The 10,383-nt window shown below is 45.4% G+C and overlaps 2 protein-coding genes and 1 long non-coding RNA gene across 5 annotated transcripts; all 3 read left to right on the top strand.

Moving 5' to 3' along the window:
• The first annotated feature begins 8 nt into the window (after positions 1-8).
• On the top strand, positions 9-4,552 carry LOC136190645 (oxysterol-binding protein-related protein 9-like). 3 transcript variants are annotated; one of them, XM_065978873.1, is made up of 22 exons: positions 9-154; positions 211-261; positions 317-395; positions 448-524; positions 589-744; positions 816-845; positions 894-944; positions 1,003-1,129; positions 2,254-2,419; positions 2,476-2,516; positions 2,577-2,775; positions 2,830-2,911; positions 3,005-3,185; positions 3,241-3,351; positions 3,400-3,463; positions 3,516-3,612; positions 3,668-3,711; positions 3,763-3,844; positions 3,907-3,998; positions 4,057-4,126; positions 4,175-4,240; positions 4,296-4,552. In XM_065978873.1, exons 1-22 carry the CDS (start codon positions 38-40, stop codon positions 4,365-4,367), a joined length of 2,055 nt encoding a protein of 684 aa, XP_065834945.1. In that variant the 5' UTR covers positions 9-37; the 3' UTR covers positions 4,368-4,552. The 3 variants fall into 3 exon arrangements, with proteins under 3 accessions (XP_065834945.1, XP_065834944.1, XP_065834943.1); XM_065978872.1 differs by having other exon boundaries at positions 2,260-2,419; positions 3,241-3,463; XM_065978871.1 differs by having other exon boundaries at positions 3,241-3,463.
• Positions 4,553-7,822: 3,270 nt separating this feature from the next.
• Positions 7,823-8,338, top strand: LOC136190647 (uncharacterized). Its single transcript, XR_010670588.1, has 3 exons — positions 7,823-7,931; positions 7,990-8,078; positions 8,139-8,338. It is a non-coding gene; the product is annotated as an uncharacterized lncRNA (long non-coding RNA).
• Positions 8,339-9,072: 734 nt separating this feature from the next.
• On the top strand, positions 9,073-10,357 carry LOC136190646 (putative defense protein 3). Its single transcript, XM_065978874.1, has 5 exons — positions 9,073-9,383; positions 9,434-9,641; positions 9,697-9,851; positions 9,903-9,997; positions 10,045-10,357. The coding sequence occupies exons 1-5, from the start codon at positions 9,246-9,248 to the stop codon at positions 10,244-10,246; spliced, it is 798 nt and encodes a 265-aa protein (XP_065834946.1). The 5' UTR covers positions 9,073-9,245; the 3' UTR covers positions 10,247-10,357.
• The last annotated feature ends 26 nt before the right edge of the window (positions 10,358-10,383 follow it).

Below are 10,383 nucleotides of genomic sequence, written 5' to 3'. Positions count from 1 at the left end.
CAAACACGCGTAAAATCGGACAACACTGTAAGCCGTAATGACGTCGAATCAAGGCCTCGAAGGGCCTTTATCGAAGTGGACCAACGTCGTACAAGGCTGGCAGTACCGTTGGTTCGTTCTCGATCGCGATTCCGGCCTCCTGTCCTACTATACGGTGAGATCATGAGACAGTCGAGCTCACACGTCCATCGATCTCCTCCTCTCGTACAGTCCAAAGAGAAGATGATGAAAGGATCAAGACGAGGCTGCTTGAGACTTCGAGTAAACCCTCGGAATCGAGACCGAGAGAAGCAGATAATCGATCCCTACGCTCTAGGGAGCCATTATCGGAATCGACGACGAAGACGACAGCACGTTCACGATCAGTTGCGACCACAAGACGTTCCACTTCCAAGGTCAGCGCCGGAATTGGTGCTACAGCACGCATTCTATGATTTTACGACGCAGCGCGAGACACTCAGGAAAGAGACGAATGGATCGCTTCGCTCGAGGAGGCGATTTCTCATCACGCCCAGCCGTTCGAAGTATGCGCGCCTTCGCCCCCCGTCTTCGTCATTGAGCATTGAAAAGCGATTCTTTTGTCTTTAGAGAGCGAGTGCGGCGAGCCCTCATTCGATGGACGCTGTATCGCCGATCGACGTCGAGCGACGACTTCTCGAAGCGACGGGCTATCACAAGCTTCTCGTTGAACAAATTGCGAAGCTGCAAGCGAGAATCGGTCGAATGGGCGCCGAGCTTGGAGACGTAAGGGAGCGATTTGTAGAGCAAGTTCTAGAAATTCTATCTCTGTTTATTAATTAATTTCCCCTGGACAGCGTGTCCAAATATTCAGTGAAACGTCACAGGTCTGTCTATTGGTTTCCAGAGAGAAAGAGAACCTAAGTTGTCTCTAGGGTATGATCGATACAATGAAAGAGTGTTTGGATATGATGCAGTATGCGAAAGTGAGCGAAGAGGGGGGAGGACAGAGTTCTTCATAAACGAATCGTTTTTTTCCCAAAGTCCAACAATGAAAAGCGTCTTCATTCGGGTAAAGTACGAAACGCCAATGAAATCTTGACATTGGAACCAGATGGCGAACAAAAACAGGACCACGGCCAAGTGCCTGCTCAACAAGTGTCGTCAGAAGGTGAAAATTTGAAATTCTCTATATACTTAACACAGGCAGACACCATACAATACTTAAGTGGCTGAATACAGCGTTTTACTACTCGTAGCTAGTACACACGCATCCCACTAAGTGTAGCGCACGTTCCGTGATGCCCGTACGTTATAGAGGCGGCATGTATCACCTAGATTTTGCTGACCAAGCTTATTGTCGTTACTACGCATCCGTTCGCTTTTTGCCTCCAAAGAGCGATAAAATGTCTTTAGAGTAGACTCCCAATGCCCTTTGCGGCCAATTCTTCGCCTCTTCTTGCTCGTATGAAGCATTTTGTCATGCGTTACAACTGACGTCATATGTAGCGTGACAGGGCGTGCCCTGCGTACGTAGCACGCGTTCAATTGTCGATCTTTCGCGTTTTCGATTGATTTTTCACAAAATTCGTTTTGTTTGTGGGGTCAGAAACGCATTTGCGGCTGACTAAGAGTGGTTTTGGTTCAATCAGCGCACTTTTATGGTGAAAAGCTGCAGTCGAAGTGACCCCAGCAGCGTGGTTGTATATATACCCAGCATTTCCATATACCTATCAGTAGCAGGAGCAAGAGATTGTGGCTAGGATAGAAGGGAGCAGGCAACTCTCCCCAAGGTGTGACCATCAAGCCCGGTGGCTGGTCAATGTCCTCACTTGACAAGGGCTTCGGCCTTCCTACGTCCACTCTCTCCGCTGCGCCTGTGAGGCACCTCTGATAGGGATAAACCTCCATAGCACCGTCTTCCGTGTGGTTTGTATCATGTGTCGTAATGTTTTTTTAATTTTTTAAAAGTATTCTACGCGAAGGAGGCGCGTTTTTTGAACGTTTAACGGTCAAACTACGCAAAAGGGGCCCCACTTCCGATTTTGATCAAAACTTTTGAACGGTACTAATACCGGCTGTATTAGATAAAAATTGTATATCTAAAGACAAATTTCGTTATAAATTTGTCTACAGAAAAAAATAATTCAGACAAATGGGATCCGGCATTAGTAGTAGACTACTGGGCATCGGCATTTGCATTTGAAATTATAGACCGGCACTGGCATGAATTATCCGTTCTTTTGGAACGGGCACTGCAGCCAGTTTCCCATTAATTTTCCACTACTGTACCAGTTTCAGGTGTCACGGAGTCGTCATCGCCTCGGATCATTCGCTCGTCGTCGTCGACGTGCCGAGAAGCGGAACCGGTCGCCTCGTACTCGAGCGAAGAGGAAGACGAATTCTACGACGCAAACGAGAGCGTAGGAGAGGAGGAGACAGTCGAGACGAACATTAACGAGTAAAAAAAATAAGATGAAGAAAGATCGCTGCGACGGTACGCTTACTTTCTAATAGAAGCGATTCGAAAACGAAGGCTAGGACAGCGTCTCAAGAATGTGCGCGGTTCCCTCTTACGAAAAAGGGAAATCAAATTAGTTTTTCTTTTTTTGTTCAAGGTGTCGAAGAAGACCCGTCTCAGAGCGACGACGACGACGGCGACGTCGGTAGCGATCGGACCGTCATTTCGTATCTTCTATCGCAAGTGCGCATTGGGATGGATTTGACGCGAATCACGCTGCCGACGTTCATTCTCGAGAAACGATCTCTACTTGAAATGTACGCCGACTTTTTCGCCCACCCCGACGTATTTTCCAGGTAAGAGACGAGCAAATAAGAGAGTCTCGCGTAAAAGATTTCTGATTGTGGCAGTATTCCGGATCTTCCGTCACCAAAAGATCGAATGATTTCTCTCGTTCGATGGTACTTGTCTGCCTTTCACGCAGGACGAAAGGTAAATTCTTGATTATCGCGCGGATTAGTGTGCTTCCTACGGCCTTTAGCTTTGGAGAAATTGTTATTGATTCAATTTCTTTTTTGGCTCTAGGCGGCTGTTGCCAAGAAACCGTACAATCCCGTTCTCGGCGAGATGTTTGAGTGCTTCTGGAAATTGGGCGGCGACGACAGTGCCGGCGACGACGTGGAGATCGTTTCGTCAGGACCGGTTCCTTGGTGTGGAAACAACTCATTGTCGTATATTGCTGAACAAGTGTCACATCATCCACCTGGTACGGTATATGAGAACAAAGTTAATTGATTTTTTAGCTTTGCCTTATATCGCAGTTTCGGCTTTCTATGCGGAAAATGTCCAAAAGAAGATCCAAATCAATGCTCACATTTATACCAAGTCCAAGTTTCTTGGCTTAGCTATTGGTGTTCACAATATTGGCCAAGGTATTTACATTGAAACGTGCTCCGCGAACGATCAGTGTGCATTTTTAGCGTGTATAAAACTACTGGATCTTGATGAAGATTACGTGCTCACTTTTCCGAATGGCTACGGAAGGCAATGCTGAGTCAAAGAACCCAATTTTATCCTTACGTTGTTCTTTGTTCAGATCTATACTAACAGTTCCTTGGATGGAATTGGGAGGAAAGGTTTCCGTACTGTGTAAAAAGACGGGATACAGTGCAGCTATTGAATTTCACTGCAAGGTGAGATGCGCTTTCCGCGCGTTTTTTTTAGGCTTTTTTGATGCTTTTTTCCCAGCCCTTTTATGGCGGCAAAAAGCACAGGATATCTGGCGAAATCACGTTAGAGAGTCTGTGTGCGGATTGATAAAGAACTAGACTTTTGGATTTTAGTCACACATCATCTGGCAAAAAACCTCTAGTGAAGTTAGACGGCGAATGGAACAGCGTAATACGCGCCAAATATGAAGGCGGAGTAAGTGTAGATAAAAGTGCGAGAGGGGTACTGTATACACTTATAACTGACCTCGCAACTAGGAGTCTGAAGTCTTCGTCGATACGAGAATTATCCCAATCTGGAGAAAGAGAGTGAGAGCAACGCTCGTGCAAGCCGACAACGAATCGAGGAAGTAAGTGCACAAAGCAAATTTGGTTTTGGGGCTAGTCTTCTACGACTGCCAACAACAGGCTCTGGAAGGACGTGACGGTTAATCTGAAGGCGAAGAAGATTGATCCTGCTACGTCTGCAAAGCACAAAGTTGATGTCCAGCGGTTGCAGAGAATTCGTCTTTGATGCTCTCTTTAGATTGAAGAAAAACAACGAGCGGAAGCAAAGGAAAGAAAAGCAACTGGGGAAGAATGGAAACAAAGGGTATGTATATACCTGTGCATGCAATGATATTGGCTGATTGATTTTGGTCGTTCAGTTCTTTCACTTGGAGGACGGAGTGTGGATTTATAATAACCCTCTCGAAAAGCGTTTATCTGGGGGAGATTGACATTGTCAATGTTCCTTGGTGAAACGCCGTCTATAGAACTTGTGCATTTTTTGTAGCTTTCGGTAGCGTACACCGGTGCAAGTAGAATTCGCGTGTTCACTTCCACACTGCCCGCGCGTGCCGTAAAGAATCTATGTCATTTTTTTATTTAATAAACCCGGAACTAACCCGGAAGTATCAAAAAATTTGCACAGAGGTCTTCTCGCTTTTGCTGTGTCCACCCTCGGGTGGATGGGGGTCAACCTCGCTACTCCCCCGTCGGAGTTGGAGCCTGTTTAGTCTCCCGGCTCGGACGCCTGGGACTGGCAGCACTCGGATGTGAGCGCTGCCGGCCTGATTCCAGGGGGACCGCTATTGTAACCCACCGCGTCTTGCCCAAGTGGGGTGGCAGTTTATCACTCATGCCACTGGAGTAGGGGATTGAATCCCCTGCGTTTGAGCCACGTTTAGCCTCTCTGACTCAAGAGTTGGGCCGGTTTTATTTAGTCACCTCGGGGCCCAGAGGTGAATGACGACATCGGAACGAAGACTTCAAGCTCGGTGAAGAGCTACACAGGGTTAGAAAACGACCAGAATAAACCTCCGTCACAATTCTCAACGTCCAATGAGCCACGTTTGGTTCAATATCCTACAAGAAACAAGTTTTAGTTTGGAAAAATGTCTCGGTTTGTCTTGCATGAAATTGAAGGTGTAACAGTAAAATATAAAGCAGAGTGCAACGTGAAGGAAAAAAGAGAAGGGTACTTGATGGTGATGATGATGAATATTATCATCGATGATCAAGTATTCTTCTCTTCCTCAATCATACAGAATAATTACAAGAGACTGGCCAACTGTTCTCTCCTGTAATAAAATACAGAAAAAATACAAGAGACTGGCCAACTGTTCTCTCCTGTAATAAATTACAGTGAAATTACAAGGGACTGGCCAACTGTTCTCTAGTGTAATAAATTACAGGAAAATTATAAGGGACTGGCCAACTGTTCTCTAGTGTAATAAATTACAGTAAAATTACAAAGGACTGGCCAACTGTTCTCTCCTGTAATAAATTACAGAAAAATTACGAGAAACTGGCCAACTGTTCTCTCCTGTAATAAATTACAGAATAATTACGAGGGACAATTGTTCTCTCCCGTAATAAATTACAGGAAAATTACAAGGGACTGGCCAACTGTTCTTTCCTGTAATAAATTTACAAGGGACTGGCCAACTGTTCTTTCCTGTAATAAATTACAATCAAATCACAACAGACTGGCCAATTGTTCTTTCCTGTAATAAATTAAAGAAAAATTACAAGAGAATGGCCAACTGTTCTCTCCTGTAATAAATTACAGAAAAATTACAAAGGACTGGCCAACAGTTCTTTCCTGTAATAAATTACAGAAAAATTATAAGGGACTGGCCAACTGTTCTTTCCTGTAATAAATTACAGAAAAATTACAAGGGACTGGCCAACTGTTCTTTAGAGTAATAAATTACATTGAAATTACAAGGAACTGGCCAAATGATCTTTCCTGTAATAAATTACAGTCAAATTACAAGGGACTGGCCAACTGTTCTCTCCTGTAATAAATTACAGAAAAATGACAAAGGACTGGCAAACTGTTCTCTCCTGTAATAAATTACAGTCAAATTACAAGGGACTGGCCAACTGTTCTCTCCTGTAATAAATTACAGAAAAATTACAAGGGACTGGCCAACTGTTCTCTCCTGTAATAAATTACAGTCAAATTACAAGGGACTGGCCAACTGTTCTCTCCTGTAATAAATTACAGGAAAATTACAAGGGACTGGCCAACTGTTCTCTAGTGTAATAAATTACAGTCAAATTACAACGGACTGGCCAACTGTTCTCTCCTGTAATAAATTACAGAAAAATTACAAAGGACTGGCCAACTGTTCTTTCCTGTAATAAATTACAGAAAAATTACAAGGGACTGGCCAACTGTTCTTTCCTGTAATAAATTACAATCAAATTACAACAGACTGGCCAATTTTTCTTTCCTGTAATAAATTACAGAAAAATTACAAGGGACTGGCCAATGGCCAATCTTTCTTTCCTGTAATAAATTACAGGAAAATTACAAGGGACTGGCCGACTGTTCTCTAGTGTAATAAATTACAGAAAAATTACAAGGGACTTGCCAACTGTTCTCTAGCGTAATAAATTACAGAAAAATTACAAGGGGCTGGCCAACTGTTCTCTCCTGTAATAAATTACAGAAAAATTACAAAGGACTGGCCAACTGTTCTCTCCTGTAATAAATTACAGTCAAATTACAACGGACTGGCCAATTGTTCTTTCCTGTAATAAATTACTGAAAAATTACAAGAGACTGGCCAACAGTTGTCTAGTGTAATAAATTACAGTAAAATTACAAGGGACTAGCCAACTGTTCTCTAGTGTAATAAATTACAGTAAAATTACAAGGGACTAGCCAACTGTTCTCTAGTGTAATAAATTACAGTGAAATTACAAGGGACTGGCCAATTGTACTTTCCTGTAATAAATTACAGGAAAATTACAAGGGACTGGCCAACTGTTCTTTCCTGTAATAAATTACAGGAAAATTACAAGGGACTGGCCAACTGTTCTCTCCTGTAATAAATTACAGGAAAATTACAAGGGACTGGCCAACTGTTCTCTAGTGTAATAAATTACAGTGAAATTACAACGGACTGGCCAACTGTTCTCTAGTGTAATAAATTACAGTCAAATTACAAGGGACTGGCCAACTGTTCTTTCCTGTAATAAATTACAGAAAAATTACAAGGGACTGGCCAACTGTACTTTCCTGTAATAAATTACAGGAAAATTGCAAAGGACTGGCCAACTCTTCTCTCCTGTAATATGTGCCAACCTGTCGCTAGCACTGCCCTCTTTTGCGTTTGGTCAGCTAGCTTTTGCGTTCGGAGGCTAACAGTTGCGAGCGACAGCTAGGGGAAGCCATGCATGGTGTTGTTGTGTCCTTGGTGATTGTTAGGGCCGGGCTCGCTCTTTTCAAAAATGTCACAGACGTTTGGAACTATACCTTTCAGTTCTTATGCGCTTATCGTTTGCAGCATTGGGTTCTTTCTAGGGCATGGGCGAAGTGGCGGCAACTGAAAGAATGTATATGGCAGAGATTTTTGTGTCTCTCGAGGGCTTGGTTGGTTAGGTTGCTCAAAAATTCTATCATGGGCGATGCCGGCGCGTTCATTTCTGCAGCAGCAGAGGCTATGATAAGCAGTACAGCATGCGTGACTAGCTTACTCTGAATGAGCGGCAAATGAGGCGCGTGGTATTTTGACTACGGTAGAGAGGCGCTTCGCTTATTTTTGGTACCATGGTGAGTGTTTAGGCGACTCACCACGCTCCCACGAGAAATGGTGGTGGTAATCGATCTCAAAATTGATACCGTCACGCCTCCCTACCACGTCTGGACAAAATACCGCACGCACCTCATTCACATCGCTCATTTCAGCGAGTCACAATGCTGAGCTCCTTAGCGTCGCTTCAACTGCTGCAGCGACGGACACAACGCCAGGCCCGCCCGTATAGAATTAAATGATGAAGAGCGATCAGTACCTAACCAAGCCCGACAGACACGGGCACATATCCCTTACATATTTCTTATGTCAGTTTTCACCACTTTGCCCAAGCTCCGGAACAACAAACTGAACGCCGCAAACGGTAAGTGCACATCGGCACGACCTTGAAAAAATCGAAAGGTAAGCGCATTGTCACAACGGGTGTACCGAAAAACATGACACCATCCGTTCTGACCGCAGCATTCCAAACTTCTGTGACGTCACATCCTGTTTCACGAATAGACCCAAATTTCTCCGAAACGAAAAGAGAAGGACCTTAACAAATACCCAGGTGCACAACTACAATGTATCGGACACCTGAGGGACCCAGTCGCGAGAGCCTACTACCCACCACTTTTCCGGTACGCCCGTTAGTAATTTTTTACATCCCGAAAACTATGTCGGTACTCAGGTACCGAGACAAAAAATCGAGACTGGTTTGACACTGAAATTAGTGAAGCCTCTTTACGCGTTTTCCGGTCGCCGAAGCCCCGCCAGTTTGCTCGACTTGCCGCGTTTACTAGCCGCCGAAGTGGCGCGTTCTGCCGCCGTCGGAGCGCGAGGAGCTGCAAAAGAGCTAGGAAATTGCTCACCGTCTTTCTTCGCCTTCTGTCTCATCTGTCCGGCGCGTTGCAATTTGACAAAGGCCACAGCGCTCTCTTTCACGTCCCAACTATCGCGCAACACGCATAACGTAGTCAACGGGCGCGTTCCCCAAGCAGCGGCCGGAGCGGGAGCCGGATCGTCCTCCGCTGCCGAAAAGTTGAGAATAGAAATAGTACGTAGAATTTTTCCATCAACAGGGCCACCACGCGATCGACAAGAGAGGAAAAGAGGCGCGAAGAGCTAAATAGCTCGTGGTGTAGAAACACCGCCGTCGAAATGCGAGCATCTGAACGCTCGATACTGGACGCCCAGTGTGTTTTCGAGAGAAGACGGGTCCCAAGCGCGATCGCAAAGACGGCGACAAGATTGACTTCGTTTCAGGAAAGCGAGCATCGTCGCAACGACGGGGAAGGTGCGTTTGGGGGCCTCAGCTTCCATCTAAGAGCATTATGAGGTAGGTAGCAAGACTAACCAAGAGCAGATCTTTGAGGTAGCATCGAAATGACGAGATCCTTCGAGATGTGCAGCCGCGTTCAGATCGGAATGAAATCACGTGTTCATATTTAATCGCTGTTCGCACGTGCCTCCTTTTTTGAATTTTAGTAAACATCTGAAAGTCGAGTCGTTCGTTAGTCAAGAGAAAGCGCGTGCGTTTGGGTTACCTTGGTGCGTTGGGGCAGCGTACTCAGCGTACTGCAGAAAATGACACCCCTCCTTCAAGAAGAAACAAATGAGTGGGCGACTATGCATCACGTTCTCCCGAAGTCACAAGGTTTGTACTCATCTCCAAGTCACGACGCGAGTCTCCCACTGTGTGTATCTGTTGAAGCGCAAATGCTGGTATGATGTCGAGGGAAAATGGTTTTAGCTTCTCACTATATTTGGCACAGGGTTTCGTTTTCACCGTCGTTTCCATAATTGGCATAACCACCGCTTATCCTCATGGCCCTCCTGTCGGCTTGGCCCCAGAAATGTGCGAAATGATGGCTCCGGATCCAGGCCCAAAGGGCCACAACGCCACTGCTCAGGTGACCGTTTCGCCGTACGTCGTTGAGACGACCGCCACCGAAGGCTACAAGGGAGGCGAGAGCTACAAAGGTACAAACCCTATACGAGGCTATATAGCTCTGACCTGTGATTGGCTTATTTCTAGTGACAATTGCCAAAACCTCGACTGAAGTGGACGATTTTAAGGGATTCTTTTGCCAAGTTCGTCGCTCATCGGGATCAAATGCCGACGCTCTCGGCACGTTCAGTGAATTCAGCAACGCTACCAAGGCTAAATATCAAGATTGCACGTCTGTTATGGTGTGTACGATTACGCGTACAAAGTGTTCTGGCTCTATTGCGCATCTCTAGGGGGCGTTTTCTCATGCAACTCCTGATCCTGTGCCGACTTTCTCAGCCACTTGGACTGCACCAAATGACACCACCCTTGAATGCCTAGCAGTTTAGTAAGCAGACGACGCGCCCAATTCTCTAACCTAACCTGGCTGCCTAGTTGTACCGTGGTTCAAACGAAACAGGTTTACTGGGTGCGCGTTCCTTCCAAGGTATTCTGTTACATAAAGCCCGAGGACTCCGAGCCCTCAGACGAGGCTGAAATACACGTTGATGATATCTCCGACGATTTGCTTCATTTGCGCAACACCGATCATCAGGAGCATGGGAACAGGCAAAAAATGACGAAAGCTCCTTTTTAGAAAGACTCTTTCCAAAACTTCGTTTTTTCCTCTGTATGTGCGGAGCTCGCACTGTTTTTAGTCGTGGTTTTTTTTATGTCACGGGAATAAATCGCCTGAGGGCAAAGTCTACACAGCTTCTACTAAACTATAAGAAA

The sequence above is a fragment of the Oscarella lobularis genome, chromosome 8 (assembly GCF_947507565.1).
Source record: "Oscarella lobularis chromosome 8, ooOscLobu1.1, whole genome shotgun sequence".
Lineage (NCBI taxonomy): Eukaryota > Metazoa > Porifera > Homoscleromorpha > Homosclerophorida > Oscarellidae > Oscarella > Oscarella lobularis.
This window is presented reverse-complemented; position numbering and strand designations above follow the sequence as displayed.

Bases quoted from the DNA above. Each gene is read 5' to 3' on its own strand.
- LOC136190645 (XM_065978871.1), top strand. From the start codon at position 38: ATGACGTCGAATCAAGGCCTCGAAGGGCCTTTATCGAAGTGGACCAAC. The intron at 3,999-4,056 runs GTAAGTGCACAA...TGCCAACAACAG, and splicing joins GCCGACAACGAATCGAGGAA to GCTCTGGAAGGACGTGACGG. The intron at 4,241-4,295 runs GTATGTATATAC...TTGGTCGTTCAG, and splicing joins GGGAAGAATGGAAACAAAGG to TTCTTTCACTTGGAGGACGG.
- LOC136190646 (XM_065978874.1), top strand. From the start codon at position 9,246: ATGACACCCCTCCTTCAAGAAGAAACAAATGAGTGGGCGACTATGCAT. The intron at 9,852-9,902 runs GTGTGTACGATT...GCGCATCTCTAG, and splicing joins AAGATTGCACGTCTGTTATG to GGGGCGTTTTCTCATGCAAC. The intron at 9,998-10,044 runs GTAAGCAGACGA...CTGGCTGCCTAG, and splicing joins CTTGAATGCCTAGCAGTTTA to TTGTACCGTGGTTCAAACGA.